A 19449-nucleotide genomic window follows, 5' to 3' on the forward strand; every position below is an offset into this window, starting at 1 on the left:
TCTTTTGTGTGCAAGGGGTTATGTCAGTGACGTGTTTGTGTGTGTATGGACAATAAATTATTACCTGTGAGTTTGTGTATATGCGTGTGTGTGTGTGTGTGTGTTCCCTGAGTGGTCCCTTGATGCAGCATCCATGTGAATGTCCTTCCTGCCCCCTCCCTCATCTGAAAATAACTGGTGATGTATGCGCCACTGCAAAGTGGTGGACTCACCTTGCGTTGTGTTTCAATTGACCTCTGGTGAGATGAGCAAAGGGGTGGGTGGTTGGATGGGTGTGTGTGTTTGTGTGTGTTTGACCGTGTGAATTTATTTGTGCACATTACATAAGCAGCCAGGGTGCAGTGCCAAACATGCCTTCAGAAATAATACACGTGAGCCAAAAACATACAAGGTTGACAAAGCATGAGATAGTTTTGCTGAAGCTCTGAGGTCTCAATAATTAGTTTTTTGAGTGAAAAGATTACAAGAGAAGCTTGTCATTGTCTCTTCTCTTCTTCATTATTCATTATTCCTTTCCCATTGACCTCTCTCCTCTCTCTGCTTTATCTTCCTTATTTGTATCAACTGATTGTGTCTCTTTGTAGTTATTGGGAATTTGGGAGCCTGGGGACACATTGATCTGTTTTCTGAACACTGAACAGGCGTACATGTTCACATACACACTGAAATGCACACACCCATGTTACCCCTTTCTCTTTCTCTGCCTCAGGCAAACACAAACAGCCACATCACCCTGACACACACAACAACTCTAATTACTTCTCCGCACAATCCATCTCTCTCTTTCATCCCCCCTCTACTTCCCTCCTCAGCCCCCAAGTGTCGGAAAAACGTGTGCGAGTGTGTGTTTGGGTGTAATAGACGGGGGTCAGAGTCAGAGATGAGCATGTGGCTATGAAGGTGAGGAATGCTGCAGGCTTCCAGTGAGACTGTGTTTTTTAGATGTTCTATTTTGAAAAATTATGAAAAATCACAGTTGAGAGCAGCGTAATGACTTCCCACCTGGGGAGGGGGCACCACAAAAAGAGCAAGAAGAGGGTAGAGAAGAAGAAAAAAGGAAAGCACAGGCAGGATATGGACCTAAATTAAGTGTTGTGAAAGGCATCAATGAACCTGATATGGAATTATTTGAACGGATGTTTATTATCCCCCTGAGCTTTAAATTGAAAGTAATTTATTCATGTATTTGGTTCTATTTTGCTACGTGAATGACTTCCTGTCTGTCTATGTGCATGTCCTCAAATTAAACTAAATGTCTTGGATATTGGCAGTTTAATTGGTGAGAACATACATACATACATATAAGTAGACGCAAAAATCATCCATATGTACCTGGTGGATTACTTGCTCTACTGTTTCACATTATTGCAGCTGTGACTAGCATACCAGAAACATTTCTTTGTGCTCCTTTAACAGATTAAAACCGTAAGTATTTAAATTAGAGCTGTCAAAGTTAATGCTTTAATGCTCTGTCTTAATTTAAAATAAATTATATGTTAATTATATTTAATTGCATCAATCATGTTTCACTGTTTATCCCACTGGGCATCTTTTGGGGATAATGAACTTTAAACAGAGAATTCAAACTTGGTGACATAAAGTGAGTCTGCGTAACTTTTAAAAGAAGAAATAGTACATTCTTTCTCTCCCAAACAAAAACTTACATTTAATAAGTAATTAAATGCACCCTTGTTCTATTCTTTACACTCAGAGCATTTGCTGCTATAGCCTTACTTTGACCAGTAGCTTATGGTGGCAAAAGTTAGCAAACTTCAGATAGATATTGCTGCGTTAGTTAGATGACACTTCTCTGTGATATTGTTACGGTATGTTGTAGCAGGCACAGATAAACATTTCAATGATTTTATCACTATATTCATGGCTGTGCTGTGACAGTTATGTGAAGGTTTTGTTGCTGGAACGAGTGTGCTGCAATCACTGAGAATGCTCTCTGCATACCTATCGATGAAACCAGGTTGAGGGCAGAAGTAAACAAGCCGGAGCTGCAGTGGACCTGCAGTAATGGCGTGTTTAAATGCAATAACACTGTGATGTCTGTCACAAACTGGCTCAGGGAATGTAACAAGATGGGAATACACACAAGAGATTTACTTAAAACTGTTTATTAAAACTAAAGTTAACACAAATGAACAATGGGGTGTGGATCAGCAAGATCAGCAATACATGGATGTGTGGCATGTGTGCTATGGAGGTGTTGAAGATGCAAAAGAAGGTGATTCAGGGTGAACGTCAGCTGTAGGAAGGGAGATAGAGTGAACACATGGGTCAGTTTTTACAGCCTGGAAGGCCCAGGTGAACTAGATCTGCTGATGAACCTCCATGTCAGCCAATTGCCTGCTGAGGTTGGCCAGGACAGCCTCCAAGACAGTGGGAGGGATGTCACATGTATGAAAGGATTTTGCTTTTTAACTGCTTTTGCCAAGAAATATGTCCAGAAGATCCTGTAGAGCCTGTTGAAAATATGGTCATCGAAATGCCCTTGGCAAAAATCTGAAACATTTTTAAAACCCTTTTTAATTAAATTTAGTCCAGTTTTAATAGACCTCCTTTTACCTGCAAATTACCAAAACCACACTGACTGATCTATGCTGTGGTCAGCTAAGGCAAAATCCACAAGCCTCTGCTACATGAAATTAATTTCACTTTAATAAATCTCCATTGTCCTACTGTTTCTTCAGCAGCATTCCAACAACGGACAGACCAAGTGCCGCTAAAGACCGGTGTCTGCCTGTGGCGTGCCTTTGATCTCTTGCTAGCTGGGCTGGGTACTCGCTACATGTGTTTCCTGGCTGAAATTCCATACGATTTCACGTGTTTCAGATTTTTATTAAATGTATGTATTTCATCTGATTACAATGCAAGAAATCATAGATTGCAAGTTTGTTTTTTTATAATCATAAGCCAGCAGGTAATGCCAGCTGCCAATGTTTTGGGATTTTTTACATTTTTCTTTACCAAAGCTGTTATAAACAATTTCAAACTAGTAATTTCAGACGGAAAAACTTTCACATTTTCATGGGCTAATGTCATCTGTCAGAGGGGGAAATTGTCAAGCATGATCAACCCAAATATCTCTGCTTTCATTGTCAATGAGAGCGTTCAGTTTGATTCTGCCACCATAATAATGGCGGCATCCCACATCACATAAATCAGCCAGCGGATGATATGCAGTGAAAGTTATGTGTTCAAACTGCTGCTTAAGGTGTTGAACCCTTTTGATTTTACTGACCCAGTGACTGTTTCTCTAGCCCCACCCTCGAGACAAACTATATTTTTTACCCCACTTCTGGTAAGTTTGTACAAATAGCAAAATCATCAGTATGTTGTTTGTTTAGTTTGACACTTTTGTGCTGTGGAGTGTAATGAATATCGCAGCTTCTAGGGGTTCCTGGCAAGGCTTAGTTTAGATTAATTTCATGTCATGCAGGTGCATTTTCAGGTAACTGTCATTTTGATGCGACTCTGTTACAGCTGTTAAAACATTATTAACGAGAGTGGCCAGAGTAAGAGAATGGATAGATAAATGGAGGAAAAGTGAAGGAGAGAGGAGGAGGAGGAGTAGGAGGAGGAGGAAGGGAGCGAAATCCCAGACCTCTCCAGCATCTGTGTCCTGTTTTGTCAGTAATCTCTTCACTGTTGCGTAAGAGTGTTGCCTCAACAAGCCCTGAGCTCTTTCTCTCTCTGCCTGTCACACACACACTGTAGTTGTCAGTAGTTTTATTAATATACACCAGGCTCATATGCCTCCCATATGTCTTTGCATGTCATGCAATGTGTTGATGAAACACATTCATTTGTGAGGACTCACACAGTCGATGGTCAGATATGTGTTTGTGTGTGTGTGTTTTAGATTGTGTTGAAGGAGATTGAGAGCATAAGTCCTCAGAGAATACCAATTACACTGAAGTAGGGCAATACGACACGTGACCTACACTTCAACACACAGGAGCACACACACACACACACACACACACACACACACACAGTGATCGTGAAACCAGAAAGTACTGAACTGTAGAGTTGTATTGGTGAGTGAGAGTGTGTGTGTGTGTGTGTGTGTGTGTGTGTGTGTGTGTGTGTGTGTTCTTAATCCTATTACTGATCAACCATTACATACTAAGGAGGCAAAAAAGGAAGAGAGAGAGGATGAGAGGGGGAATGAGAAAAAAAGATTCAAAGTTAATTTTGCTACTTTCTCCCATCTGTTAGCGTCTGCCTCGTGGGGGGTGTATGTGGATTTTCTGTCCATTTACTGCAGTATAATTATATAATTTAAATGCTTGTCTATGTGTCAGGAAAACTGTCAATGACAGTATTTTTCCATGGTGAGTCTGACTTTCAGTGACAGGAGTTCTTTTTAGTGACTAAGACAAAAAAGACATTATTTAAAGACTAAACCTTGCTCCCTCATTTTAGTAACTGTTACCTGCTGTTACCTCACTACTTTAGTGTTACTAAATTGATCTCCCAGCACTTTTGAAACATGTGATGGAACATGAGGGGGGAAAGAGAAGAGGGAAAGAAAGAAGAGAGATTAAAAAAGGTTTTGTGCTGACAGGGTCTCTGGTGTCACTGCACTGCAAGAAGAATGTTGGGTGGAGGATGGGGATGGTTATGCACTCAAACACACACACATCCAAGAACATGCAGTACTCCTCCCCAGTTAGACATCTAGTCCAACTGAAAACACTTCCTTTGTCAATGTGTGTGTGTGTGTGTGTGTGTTGCTCTAAACACGGTGTGCACGGTGAAAATATGTTTTTGTTTGCATATGTGACTGAAAAAGCATGTTTTCTTATTAGAATGCAGGAAAGCACAAACACACACCCTGCCCATTCTGATCAGATGAAAGCTGTCACCACAATAGATGCCATTCATCTTTCATCTTCAATTAGCCATCCATCATCATTCATATCTGTCTCATGTTTCCTCTGGAGGATAATTTCACCCAAACCCTGGCTGCTAAGATGAAGCAGACATACCTCTACATCTGCCATGTTTTTGAAAAAGGTTTGTGAACTTCATTCCAGCAATAAAGCACAGCAGAGGAAAGGATCAGAAAACATTAATGTAGAAGTAGAACAAAATAAATTGACAGTGACTTTAAACAGGGCATAACTGGACATTAACACTGTGCTCTTTACGAGTCAGACTCCTCCTGTTGTCCCGACCCCTTTCAGGCTCACCCTGCTGGCTTTCATTGGTGTGGGGGTCATGTCTGCTTGTTTACAGACAGCTCAAGAAATGAAAATAAAGATGGCAGATGGAAAAGAGAAAGTGGGAAAATTTAAAGAGAAAAATAAGAAAAGTAACAGGGCCACTTTATGTTTTCCAGGTGATTTTTCATTTTCAATTTTCTTGTTTTTATTTTCTCTATTTTCCAGGGAACTGTTCAATTTAAGCTTTACCATGTTTCCTTTTAGATTCTCAATAGGTCATTTTATTGGCTGGACAAAAATATAAAGGGCAAAGAGAGAAATGATTAAGAAAGTAGACAAACAGTTGGAGTACACAGAGAAGAGAGAAGTGGAAGGTAGATGACCAGAATTTGGCTTGACTCTAAGGGATTGTATCGTATGTCTGTAATACATGCAAACTAGCATGTCGTTGGTTATTTCTGTTCTTTTCTGGTCAGTGCAGTTTAGATTTTGCCCTGTTCTTCTGTTTTCTTCTTCTTCTTTACCCACTGCCCCTCTCAGTGTGTTCCCCCTCTCAGCCTCTGGTTGTGGAAAGGTTTGCGCTAAATTTTCCATGAATTTTGTGCCTTAATCCAGCTCAAGGAGTTTTTCACACACACTTAAAACTTGAAACTTGTTTAAAACTCTTTTTTGCCCATCCTCCTCTTTCATGTCTGTCTTACTTTAACAGCCTCCCTCCTCTTCTGTCTCTTGACTCTCCTTCATTTTCATCTTCTATCTAATTCTCTCCATTACTAGTCTCTCTGTGTGTTTTTGTGTACTCACCTTGGGCCATATTCAGATTTAAGTGCACATACTGACAAGTTAATACCTCCTTAAAAACTCCAACACTAAAAAACCTTCAGTATGTAAATTTATCACCAAAATAAAAGTAGAGTAGTTGTTCATAGCTGTTACCTGCAGCTTTTTGTGAAATCAGGAGCTTTTTTATGTTGTGTTTTGATATGATATAATTTTTTTTTTAATTCTTTTACCATGCCATAATATCACACTGTAAACTTACTGCCCCTTTGTGTTGACATTGAAACTGACCACATCTTGCATTTCCCATTCTATGAACAGGATACTTGTGTTGTCAAAATTACCATTTTCCTGGTATTTCTGTGTCTAATGTTCATAAGGTTGTCTTCTCTTTTTCTTCACGAAAAGTAAATCAAATTACACGTTAAAACTTATTTTTCCTTAAGCTGTTTGCACCTTTCACCATTTGCTGTTACAAGGAAAGCTTTAGATTCAGTTTTTGTTTTTATTTGTTATATATTATATGAAATCTTACCTAGTGGCAGAGGGCCACAATGTTACCTATGGATACAATTTAGAAACTGCAGAGGCTGCCAGTCTTCCTGGCAATGGTTATGTTTGTTTGATTATGATTATGCTAATTTGTGAATGACATTGGGGTAACAACTTGTTGATGCAAACGGCATCTTTAAAAATAACATCACAACAATGTGTCTTGCTCAGAGCGCTGCCCTTTTGTTGCAGTTCCTGTAGGTAGTATGTGATGATGTTGATGCTGTTTGTACTTTATAGATTGTTGCTCAAATTACCAAGTGACAGAAATGGTCTGAGCTTTTCTTTGATATTCTCTTTAGGCTGCCTTAGAGGTGGTGTAGCAACAAATTACCTTAAGAGATTTAAATGTCTTTGGCTTCAGATGTTTAACACTCATTTTAAAATCAGCTGCACAGTGCCCAAAAAGTAATGGTGCGTCTCTTTCTCTCTCTCCCGTTCTCTCTCACACACTCATACTTTACCTTTGTAGTCCAGGGTGGTAGCTTGCATGACAGCTATCCTCAGTCAGATGGATGATCGTCACTATGCTACATACATAGAAACCTTCACTGGAACCTCCGATCTAGTGGTAAGTACACACACACCAGCAAATGTCTGTTAAATACTCACTGATGGTAAGATACAAAAAACCTCTCCTCTTGTCCATTTCATTGCAGGACTTCCTGATGGAGTCCTTCCTACTTTTCAAGGACCTGATTGGGAAACATGTGTATCCTTCTGACTGGATGGCCATGATCATGGTACAGAACAGGTACCATACTACAGGCAAACACATACACGTACACAGACCTGAGATTTGAACCTACTTGTCGTAGGTCTGCTTCTCTAATCAAATAAGCCACTACTTGTGCATCCACACAAACCCACACAGGGATAAGTTGGCGATAGTAAAGCTGAGATCAGGGCTGTGATGATGAAAAAGGCTGATGTGACAAATGTGTTTGTGTGTGTGAGCTAATGGAGTGAAAGCCATTGGTGTATTTTTTGTGATGTAAACTAGAGGGGAGACTACAGATATGTCAGAAGAAGAAAAAGGCAAATAGGTAAAAGGGAGAGTGAGGTAGAGGAAAAGACTGAAGACTGGGGTTAGGGAAGAGATGTGTGGGTAGAGAGAGAATGAAAGAAGGAGGGGAGGGAGAGGGAATGGCAGTTGGCTCTGGATAACGATGTTAGATAGATAGATAGTGTTGGGACAGAAAGACTGGTAGCAGATTTGCTGCTTAACTTTAGAAATGCACAAAGTCACAGCTCACTGATACACCTGCACACTGTGTTAAGTTGCTATATCATGATCTATCATAGTGACAAGTTTTGAATCTGAAGCAATATTACAGTCTTTTCTGAAATAGCACTTTAAAGCTATGAGCTAGAGAGGCTGTCAAAGCTGAAATTCTTTGATAAACAACAAATAAGTTGCATTTGTGATCACTGACAGATTCTCATCTATTTATTCTCAGAGATGACTTTTTTCCTTAAGATTGTTTTTTATTTATTTTTACAACCAAACTCCTGCATGTGGAAGTTATTTATTAGCATTGATTTCCATTTCACTTGATACAATTCTACTTTATTGGTATATTTTGTGTGTGTACAATAAATGTGTGTGTTTCTGTCCATTAGAGTGTTCCTGAGAGCCATCAATACCTATGCAGACACTATGAACCAAAAGTTCCTCAATAATGACGACTTTGAAGTACAGGTAAGTATGTTTGTGGGTGTTTACGGGCTTTGTCTCATATTGACAGTGTCTTGTGTATTGTACTGCTTTTAACATTGATCTCTATTTTCTCTCTCTATATCCCCGTCTCCTCCTCACTTTTCCTTCCTGTCTAGTTGTGGAATAACTACTTCCACTTAGCGGTGGCGTTTATTACCCAGGAGTCTCTGCAGCTTCAGCATTTCTCGCCAACAAAGAGGAACAAGATTCTGGCCAAGTGAGAGAGGGACCATATAATTTCCTTATTTACCACACCTACTCTCCCTGCTCTAATGAAACACTCAGTGATTTGTGATCTATTTTGGAGTCTGCATTTACTGTTTATACTCCCACTGCCTATTAAAGCTGCATGCTGCCTGTAGATAGACATTCAATTTAGTTCATATTGGGGCAGATTAGTACAGTGTTATCTTTCCCACTGGGCTGTTCAGTTTCTGAAGGTTAAAGTAAGCGTATTGATCCAGACATTGTGTCTAAACTAACGGGCCTGATTTCTCTTTTTGTCTCTCTCTCTCTCTCTCTCTCTCTCTCTCTCTCTCTCTCTCTCTCTCTCTCTCTCTCTGTATTTCAGATATGGAGATATGAGAAGACTCATTGGCTTTGCTATACGAGATATCTGGTACAAACTAGGTAAGAAAATCTAGTTTATACAAGAGTGGTTGCCTTGCTGCTTCTGGGTGTAAACCTGTGTTTACCCACATATGAAGACATACCTGTGTGTGTGTGTGTGTGTGTGTGTGTGTGTGTGTGTGTGTAGGTGGGTGCATGTGTCTCTTCACTTTCATTTTACAGCAAGACTAAGCATTTGTGGAATATTTTTTCAGTTCATCATGGTAATAAGGGTTTACAATGTCAGCACCATTTTACATAGACAGACATCAATATAACATATCACTATAAATACAATTCACAGTATTGTATATTCTGAAGGTAAGAAGCAGAGTTCAAAGTCCGTACTGCAGAAGGAAAACCTTTTCTTGAATTGGGATGTTTTGATAGACAGAGACCTATGGAGCCTTCCTGAGGGCAAAAGTTGGAACCGGTGGTGAGCATGGGGAGATGGGTCAGATATTATTTTACCTGTCCTTTTGATTTTGTGGGTGTATCTTTTAGGCAGTCACAAGATCTGTTTCATCCCTGGCATGGTGGGTCCCATCCTGGAGATGACTTTGATTCCTGAGGAGGAGTTGAGAAGGGCCACCATTCCCATCTTCTTTGACATGATCACTTGTGAATATGCACACTCTGGAAACTTCCACAAGGTAAAAACACACTCATACATACAGAAATGTGTGAACAGTGAACATCTCTGTATGTATATGTTCAGAAATATTCTCACAAAACATCTTAAGATTTACAGGTAAAATTCACATTTGCACACACAAAATTGCACACACTTGCTCCGAAATACTGGCATACACACATTGTGCAGTTTCCCGTGACGCTGCACATAAAAGTAAAGGAGACACCTTAATTATGCTTGCATAATTGATGTCTTCTTCTATTCCTCCTCTCATTTGCTTTCTCGTCTCCCTTTGCTCTCCCCCTTTGCTTTCTTTCTCTCTTTTCTTCCACAGTTTGAGAATGAGATCATTCTGAAGTTGGACCATGAGGTGGAGGGTGGAGGAGGAGACGAGCGATACATGCAACTCCTGGAGACCATGTAGGCCTGAGTATTAGAATATACCAGTTACACCAGCCAAAAATTATCCAAGAATTACAGTAAAATGATAGTACTGCAAGAATATGATATAACAGTCACGGAAATGGTTTAAATTAAAATATCTTGACCATGGCACGGCTTTGCTGTTGTCCCAAAAAATAACTTCTTAGTGGATTTCTTGCTAACCCTCAAAAAGTTAACTTTTGACACGTGTCACTGGTCTCTCACCAATAGATTCACAAAACTGGCTGCACTAAAGCACTGAATATCAAGGCAAAATCCTATGGTGATTAACTTGTTGATGCTTGTCTGCCAGCCTGCTGGACTGTGCTGCTGAGAAACCCACGCTGAGGCCACAGGTGCAGCACTTTGTCGCCTTGGTGAAGGGACTCCTCATTCGTCTACTTGACTACCGCACCGTGATGAGTGATGACAGCCGCAACAACCGCATGAGCTGCACCGTCAATCTTCTGGTAAGTCCCACCTTCTTTGAAGCTACGCTGAGTTGTCCTAGCCTTGTCCTTCATATTCCTGCGGGCATTGATCAGCTCCACAAATTCCTTCTCCACAACAAAGGTGTTCAAGTCAGCTTTCTTGAAGGGCAGTAACCAGCATGGGTACAGGACTAAGTAGGAAGTTAGATCCTAGAATTTCACCATATTGCTGTGAGCCTTTCCTCCATAAGAATTTCATCACTTTTTGTTTTCTTCATGTTTCATTCGTGCTCTGTGAATCTTAAAATCTTCCATATGTTGTGAACCTGGCGTACTTCACCATGGATTTGCATTTATTGAGACTAATCTTTCGATTCATGTACTGTACTTTGTAGCTGTCATATTGAACCCCACCGCAAAGAGGTGCTGATCTCAGACCCGCACACACCAACACACACATCAGTAAATGCATTATTAACTGAAAGACTAATGTAAGAAGAGATTAGTAATTGAGTGTGTTCCATACAGCCCTCAATAATCTCATCCATACCAAAAGAGCCACACTGATTGAAATGTTCATTACGAAACACTGATTTTATGTCTTGTCTTTCATGCCAAGGTCTTTGTATTCCTTCTCCACATTTAATTTGGTGCCGATTGATCTAAAGGAAAAGATTCATCTCTGTGTCTGGTCTCTGACTGTTTGCAGAGGGTTGCATCAGCTCCTGTCTGTTCCACATCCTTTCTTTTATGTGATCTCCTAATCAGATTCTCCCCCACGGTTTAGTAACGGATCCCATCTACCCACCATACGATCGTCTCCACAGCAGATTAAATCATATAATTCCTCCTCTAAACTCTGTTTTCCTTCTTTTAAATCTTCAGTTTTTATTTGAATTCTTTCCTAGATTTTTCATTTTTGAAGACATTTCTGAGATGCTAACATTTAGGAGAATCAATTAATGCTAAATGGATGTGAGTCTGTTTGTGTCTTATAATGTGTTATTTTCTCCCTGAGGAGGGGAGGCTGTTGGCACATGGCACAGGTGTTTAGCTTGAAGCCTGTGGCAGCTGCCCATTACCTATTCTCTTTCATTTGTTTGGCCAGCTAAAAACGTTCTGCAGGCTCGCATGCTCTAGTGCACTCTCCTTTCCATGCCCCCCAGGCTAATTTCCCTTAGGAAGTATACACGGATATACACATTATCACATAGGTATTTGCTATGCTTCCTCATGCAGATGCATTTTCAAAGAAACAAACAAACAAATAACACTTGTACACACTAGGAAACATACACACACCGCTCAGGCTAAAGTAACCTATGCTAACCTCAAGCTAAAGGCTTTCCAGTGTAACTTAGTCTTCCAGGGACACATTCAGCTGCTGACAAAAGCATATTGGTATTGTAGATATCACTTCCTCCATATAAGATATATACATATATGAGGATTTTTAAACAGCTGCCACTTGGTGTGTTGTCAGTTAGGAAAGATGCGATTGTGTCACTGTATGTTCAGAAGATGTGTGAAAGGCAACTGTTGCGAGTAAAAACCTTCATGTAGCTGGGCAGCCTCCAGCAGGAAATTGGCTTACTTAAGTTAAAATGCACTGATGCAAACAATGATGTATCTAACCTAAAAAATGAAGCAAGTAGATATAAATATGCATACAGTATGCTTGGGCTTCACAGTGAATCTCACAGTAATTGAGCTTGTTGTTTTGCACATTTGTGATTGTCTGTGTGTGTGTGTGTGTGTGTGTGTGTGTGTGTGTGTGTATTATTGTGTCTGCTGGCTCATGGGGGTGATGGGAGGTGGGGTTACATCAGTTCGTTCCACTCCTCTGTTCTCTGTAGATGTCATTAAACTTCATTAAACTGGGAGTTTGTGCTGCTTAACTAACAAGTGCGCATGCACACACTCCCACACATTTACACACACAGGCAATCAGAACTATACAGTATAACACACACATACAGCCATTTAGATGAACACAAATACAAAATTACAAACTTACAGTGCAGCACTTCAGAATGATTTTGAAAATCTCTCTCTGTCTCACACACACACACACACACACACGTAGACTAACACTAACCCAACTTCTTCTTTTGATTTTGCAGAACTTTTACAAGGACATCAATCGTGAAGGGATGTATATCAGGTATTTACGTGCTGAATTTGACATATTGTACATGTAATGCATTTCTGTGTTGTATGTGCAGGCATGTGTGTGTCTGAATGTGTGTACATGTCTGTGTGTGTGTGTGTGAGGCTCCATAATCTGACAAGGGATTATATGAGTCCCACTGAATTAATGTCAAAATCCACAGGATCAGCTCTGGAGGGAGAGCAAAGAGAAAGAGAGACATGATGAGCACGAGGGAGGGAGATATGGAGAGATGGAGGAAGACAGGATGATGGCCAGAGAGAGAGAGAGGGAGAGGGAGAGAGAGGAAATACAGATCCCATCAGGTCCCACGGTGCATTTCTTATAGACGTAATTAGTTATCTGTATGTGTGAATATGAGCTCAGCTCTGTGGTTGATCAGCTGCCTCTGTCTATCCTGTGGAGAATATGGTAATATTTGGTCGGCTCGCTAGTTAATGTTAGCAAACAAACATAGTTTAATTCAAATGCACACTTAAGCACTACGTATGTGTTATATAATACGCCAGAATGTTATCTTACACAAAGATCTAGCTATATTACTACAGGCCATGCATGGATAATAAAACCCCAAACTATTTATGTTGTGCCCCGTGTGTGAATTATGGAACATTACATTTGCAGCTTAATTGCTTAACTGACAACAGTTAATGCTAACATGACTACTGAATATTATCTCATCTTGAATGTTGCCTGCATTTCTAGAAGCTAAACACTATTATATGTATTATTATTATTAATATTGAAAACATTATTTTCATTCATAATTCCCTTTGTGCTTTGTGCATTCAGAATTTTGCATCATCATTACAAAATCCAACAAAAGTAAATTGTCCATGTGAAAACTCACTTCGCTGAACTCACTCTGTTCTTTTGGTTTGCATCATTGGCTCCATGTAGTAAAGTCTTTTCTCCAAATTTGTGAACACAGCGAAGAAAAACTGTTGTTCTGCCCCCAATGCCATGCTACTGTACATATTGTACTAATTATATGCCATATGTACTGTATACTAATCTAATTAGTATACTACTTAGTTTTTTTTTTGCTGTTTGTATACAAGAATTCAACTGACAACTTTGTCAGACATCAATCAAACTGTGACTTTAAGATACCACTGCCAAATAAACTTCACTAAAAGCAAAATGGTTTTCCAAACATTTATACACAAATTATACGACTATACAAATTATTTTAATTGCAGTTATATATTTTTTTGCAGCTGTGAGTACCCCCTCCATTTCCTTTGTGCATTACATTGTAGCACACACACAAAAAAGTGTTTAGTATATATTTTGACTTTTTAAAATGTAATTTTGTCACTTTTTTAATGTGAACATGCTACATATTCAAAATCTTCTTAAAATTTGGATGTAGTGTGGAATTTGGCTTATGTCACGTCTAAAGAGGGTAAAAGGCAGTCATTTTCAACCAGCAATGTTTCTGGTGAACAATTTAATCTCACCTTGGCCAGTTTTTCCATTCAGTAATGATATAACCTTCATTTTACTTTATTAATTAGAGGGCATTAGATTGATTTAAAATGAAAAGATGAATTCTACAAACTACGATAAGTTTCCTAACACCCAGTTATAGAAGAATGAAAAGCTGCCACATCAGAACCACATCACTGGTGACAAGACTGGTTCACACAGAGATGGAGGAAGGAAGTGAGGGAAGGGTGGAGGCAGAAAAGGTGAGAAAGAGAACAGGAAGAGTCACAGAAGGATGGAGAGTTAATGAGACAAACAGACAACAGTGAAGGGTCAAACAAACAAGTTTAGTAAGTAGATGAAGGTGCAGATTGACTTGGGAAAACAAGAGAAAGGCCGAATGTTTGTTTTTGTTGATTCAATCTAGCAACAGCAACTGGATTGTCCTAACCAATAGAACAGGCAGACTCTCCAGTCATAAAATGATGGGTGTGTAATTGAGTTGGAAAAACATAAGAGGAGATGAGTTGAGGTAAAAAAAAGAAAGCAAGACCCGTCAACATTTAGCCAGACAGAATGAACGATTGACCTCAGAGTGCATCCATACTGCCCAAGCGTACAGGGGATTGTTTATTTAACAGAATCTAGACGCCACTGTTGTCTTGCTTTGTCATCAATGCCTTAGCAAGAAAGTCCAGCCTCTGGCCATGTGGCAAAATGTTTTCTCCAGAGAGAGGGAAATGGATACAGAAAAGGATCAAAACTAAATACAGAAGCAGTAAAAGAGTAAGTTGGTTCACTAGCAGCCTGATGTTCCCATTTTCCTCTGTGTCATGCTTATAATACATTATTGGGCTACAAAACATCTGTCAGACCATTTAAGGCATACGTTGAAATGTGCTTTTGTGTGTGTGCTCTTGAATGACCTCTCTAGGTTGTGTACATATTTCAGGGTATGTATAGGTGTGTGTGTATGTGTGTGTGTGTGTATGTGTGAAAGAGACAGATTGAATGAGACAGTGACACACTAGTGATTAATGCTTCATTTGCAGGTCTTCAAGTTGCCCAACAGCGGCATCTAGTGGATGATGTAAAAGTTACATATTAAATTCACTTGACCTCTGTGACTGTGTGTGTGTGTTTGTACACGTGTGTGCTCAGGTACCTTTACAAGTTGAGAGACCTTCACCTGGAGGGTGAAAACTACACAGAGGCAGCATACACACTGCTGCTCCACTCTCGCCTGCTCAAGGTAGGACACACACACACACACACACACACACACACACGCATAGAGATATTTTGTAGTTTATTACTGAACCCAATGTCTTAGTCTGCCTAATCACTTGTCTGTCTGCCACGAGTGAGACAGCTTTTTATTAGCTGATAAATGGTTGCTACTTCTCTGGCCTCCAAATGATGAAGCTCCGAAGTTAGTTTATGGCATGGCATGGCATGGCATCGGCCTCTGTGACTATGGTGATTGATGCAATGAGCTTGTGTGTGTGTGTGTGTGTGTGTGTGTGTGTGTGTGTGTGTGTGTGCAGGTTTGTCAGTGAGTGTGTGTGCAGGCATGAGTCTGAGTGTGTTTGACCTCTTTTGTCTCTTCATCTCTTTTATGGGACACTTAGAGGCTCACAGAGAGGGACAGAGGACGAGGGGCATCTCTCTCTCTCTCTCGTCCTCTGTCTAGTGTCATTACATCAAAGCAGTTGAACTCTAAAATGTTTTTTATAATCTCCATTCATCGTCAGTGTCAGTCCTGTCAAGCCCGTTTCACATTATTGGAAAGAGCGGGCTGTAAAGCAGACCATTCTCTAATCCTCTTTTTCGCCATGTTCCTAAAGTCAGTTTTGGAGATGATTGTGTACTTTCTGTTTGGTTTCTAAATGAATTTCTGTGTAATTTATGTAATAGAAGATTAGCTATTGTCTCATTTATATAATAAATGAGCATTGCGCTGCCTGTTTTTGTGCACACTCTGCTTAGGACTAATATTGATTTATTACAACAAAGAAACTCTGAGGTTTAAGTTCTCTGTTGTTTCAACATTATGATAAATGGGACAGTAAAAACAGAGTTGGTCTGACTGCAACTTTTTTTCCTTTAGTTTCAGCAATAAAAAAAAAATATACATACTGTATCTCACTTTTTGTCTCTGTCCTTTCCTCCGTATCTTTGTCTTCCATCCTGTCTCCATTCAAGTGGTTAGACGAGACGTGCAGCCCCCAGTTTGAGTCCCACGGCTCCCAAACCCAACGGCAGCTCAAAGAAACGCTCTACGACACCATCATTGACTACTTTGACAAGGGCAAGGTCAGCAATTTTTTTGACTACGAAATGCTTAAATGACGCCTTCATAGAGTAATGTGATGATCTGAAAAGTGTTGATCAAAATAAATTATAGTTTTTGGTTTTCACTCTGGAGAAATTAGCAGGACAGTTAAGCTTTGGAAATTAACATAACTTTCTGACTTCCTTTACAAAAAGATAAAGAGATCACAATACTAAGCTAAAGATTTTCCTTACTTTAGGATATGCAGAACCCCATAAAATCTGAATTCAATGCACAGACTTTTATTTTGGAAAATGTTCCCTTCCTGTATACATTCAGTTTTTTTTAAGGATGGGACAGTGTTGCAATCATGCAGTCATAGTCTGCAAACTGCAAGGAGAGGTATGTTGTAATTTTGTAATTTTGTATTGTCCATGAGTGCTTTGAGAAGCAGTGATAGAGACATTTCCCTCTACTCTCCAGGGACCTGGAAGCACAGATTTTCACGAGATGAATTCCCACCACGACAGCTGCTGCCCATTTATTAGCAGATGGTGTAATGACACTTCTTTCTTTGCTTATGTGTGTGTTTAGATGTGGGAAGAGGCCATCACTCTGTGTAAGGAACTAGCTGAACAGTACGAAAATGAGATCTTTGACTACGAGTTACTCAGCAAGAGACTGGTAATACATGACTATCTCAAACCTTCATGCTGTATCTTCTGCACAATAATCATGATCTCACACTTTTTTATGTATTTTCTCCTCTCCGCCTTCTTCCCTGAATGCCCTTTATATATGTTATAGATGTTATTGGGTGTATGAGGGTGTTTGAAGGAAAGGAGGAAAATTCAGGCAATGTATTAAAGTTTTTGATAGCAGCAGTAAAATAGCTCGCTTCCAGTGCAGCTCTTGTTAATTAATAAGTGAATAATGTAAATAAAATATGTATATTGCTCAAATAGATTGGTCTATTGGTCTAAATCTTTATACAGTAAAGTCAGCCAGTCTGTAAGTTCTAAAGTGTAATGTGTTTTCTTAATCTCAGAACATATTGTTCCCAATAAGCAGTTTCCACACTAAATTAGTCATCTGCAGTCTCAAACATTACCAACGACTCAGCACAACCATTCATCCATGTTTAAAAATGAATACTTACTTGACACTTCAAATCCTCCTTTTAAATCGATCTTTTTCTGAAGAACTCTGGTTTGAGCTTCCACAATTACCATATGACCCCCAAAGTGTGATTCCTCATTGCCAATCATCAGCAACTTCAAACCCCTCCTAACCCTTCTTACTTTGTCCTCTCAATCACTCTTCTGTTTCTTTCATCTCTTGCTTTGACACCACAGCAGAAGTGATTCCCTCCATACCCAAATCCTAACTCGTTCTTTAGTGCCACCTTCTCCTCTATATCCCCTTCACTCAACTCTTCTTTTCCCCTCCCCACAGAGAATTACACTTTTCCCAGCAATGGAAAAATCTCCCTCTCTTTATATGACTGCAGCAGTGGCTCTCTCAGCTAATGCTGAATTTATGTGGTTATATAAATGACAGACATTGCCCTTGGATGCTGTGTTTTTTCTACATCTATCACCCTCAAAGGCCCAGGATTCTGCTGAGGGTAGCTTTGTCATCTGCATGAGCTGATAAAACTGCTATGGCTGCACACAGTGTATGTCTCCCCTCTCCCCTGAACACATCCTCTGCCTCTCTCTTTGTCTCTCTCTGCAGGAAAAACAAGCCAAGTTCTATGAGAACATTATGAAGATCTTGAGACCGAAGCCGGACTACTTTGCAGTGGGCTACTATGGACAGGGCTACCCTCCATTCCTCAGGGTTTGTTGTGTTTGTCATAGAGTAGAAGCACACAGATTCACACGCAAAAGGAAGGTGTAAGGAACGCAAAAGTACTACTGACTGCCTTCCTTGTACAAAGGGGTCAAAAAAACTTTTTTTTTCCCATTATCAGCACTGAAGCTAAGCTATTTAAAATTGCAGCAGTGGACAAGTTTCTAAACACACCAGCAAGATAGTTAACAGAATGGGACATAAAGTACCTTATGGGAATGTTGTGGATCTGTGGATTTCAGCAAACTGCAGAAATAAAATATTCCATTGTTTATAGCTTCTGTATTCATTAGATGTGTTCATCTGCTGTGGTAAGGAGTATGACAAAGTCAGTGACTCGGGGGAGCAGGGCAGTGAATGGAGACCAGGCACAGGCCCACTTTTGTGCCTTGGAGAAAGATATGCAATGTCTACCAGCTATTGATGGACTGTCCTGTTGAAGGAAGTTAAAATATAAAGAGAATTCCCCTATGTTGATCACAGGATAAATAAGGGCTTAATCATTTCATTATCATTATTAACACCTATTCATTTCCTTTGGCTTCAGAACAAGGTGTTTATCCACCGTGGCAAGGAGTATGAACGCAGAGAGGACTTTCAGAACCAGCTGATGAGCCAGTTCCCCAGCGCTGTGCGCCTCAACATCACCACCATGCCAGGAGATGATATCAGGAACTCTCCACTTCAGTGTATCCTTCTGGCAGCATAACACACAAAAACACACAAATGTACAGTCGTATGTACATAGAAAGCAGAAAATGTAAATGCTGCACTGTACATGGTCTACAAGCAGACAAGTGTAGTAATGTACATCATGGAGTGATGTTTTATTCCTGAGTGATCTGAACCAGATATCCAGTGTTTCACAGTGCAGCCAGTCCTCGAGATTCCTCCTCGTCTGAAGAACAAACCTGTTCCTGACCAGATTATCAAGTCAGTCAAACAGCACATTTACCTCATCATGTTTTCATAAAGAAAAATGTGAATGTCTGTGAAATGAATGAAAAAGAATAGGCAATTTTGATTTCACATTTCCCTCTTTTGTAAATGATTTGTTTTCTTTGTTTGACTTTAACCTCTGTCTCCCTTTTCTTACACCATGTGCAGCTTCTACAAGTCCAACTACGTGCAGCGTTTTCACTATTCCAGACCTGTGAGGAAAGGACCTGTGGACCCAAACAATGAGTTTGCTGTGAGTTGTTTTTTTAATGAAAACACAGAGAAAAAGAAATAGGCCTGGTGGGAGGAAGTAGGGATGTGATTCGCTCTCCCAGGGATGATTTGTTCTCATGAAACAAATTTCATTCTTGTAGGAATTTGATTTACTCTCCCTACACCAAAGGGAATGACTTTTATCTTCAGATTAGAATATTACTTGAATTGGAATTGA

General features: G+C 39.9%; 1 protein-coding gene across 1 annotated transcript in view; it reads left to right on the plus strand.

Annotated features, from left to right (window-relative positions):
• Positions 1 to 19449, plus strand: part of LOC122880560 (dedicator of cytokinesis protein 2-like) — a 101760-nt gene that overhangs the window by 75464 nt on the left and 6847 nt on the right. Inside the window, exons 27-42 of the mRNA XM_044205819.1 lie at positions 6985 to 7083; positions 7172 to 7266; positions 8136 to 8214; positions 8349 to 8449; positions 8804 to 8862; positions 9346 to 9494; positions 9810 to 9895; positions 10212 to 10368; positions 12453 to 12493; positions 15092 to 15182; positions 16136 to 16246; positions 16800 to 16889; positions 17943 to 18047; positions 18607 to 18748; positions 18911 to 18992; positions 19167 to 19251. Of these exons, the coding sequence (XP_044061754.1) occupies positions 6985 to 7083; positions 7172 to 7266; positions 8136 to 8214; positions 8349 to 8449; positions 8804 to 8862; positions 9346 to 9494; positions 9810 to 9895; positions 10212 to 10368; positions 12453 to 12493; positions 15092 to 15182; positions 16136 to 16246; positions 16800 to 16889; positions 17943 to 18047; positions 18607 to 18748; positions 18911 to 18992; positions 19167 to 19251 (1572 nt within the window). The remainder of the gene's footprint in view (positions 1 to 6984; positions 7084 to 7171; positions 7267 to 8135; positions 8215 to 8348; positions 8450 to 8803; positions 8863 to 9345; positions 9495 to 9809; positions 9896 to 10211; positions 10369 to 12452; positions 12494 to 15091; positions 15183 to 16135; positions 16247 to 16799; positions 16890 to 17942; positions 18048 to 18606; positions 18749 to 18910; positions 18993 to 19166; positions 19252 to 19449) is intronic.

The sequence above is a fragment of the Siniperca chuatsi genome, linkage group LG8 (genome assembly GCF_020085105.1).
Source record: "Siniperca chuatsi isolate FFG_IHB_CAS linkage group LG8, ASM2008510v1, whole genome shotgun sequence".
NCBI lineage: Eukaryota > Metazoa > Chordata > Actinopteri > Centrarchiformes > Sinipercidae > Siniperca > Siniperca chuatsi.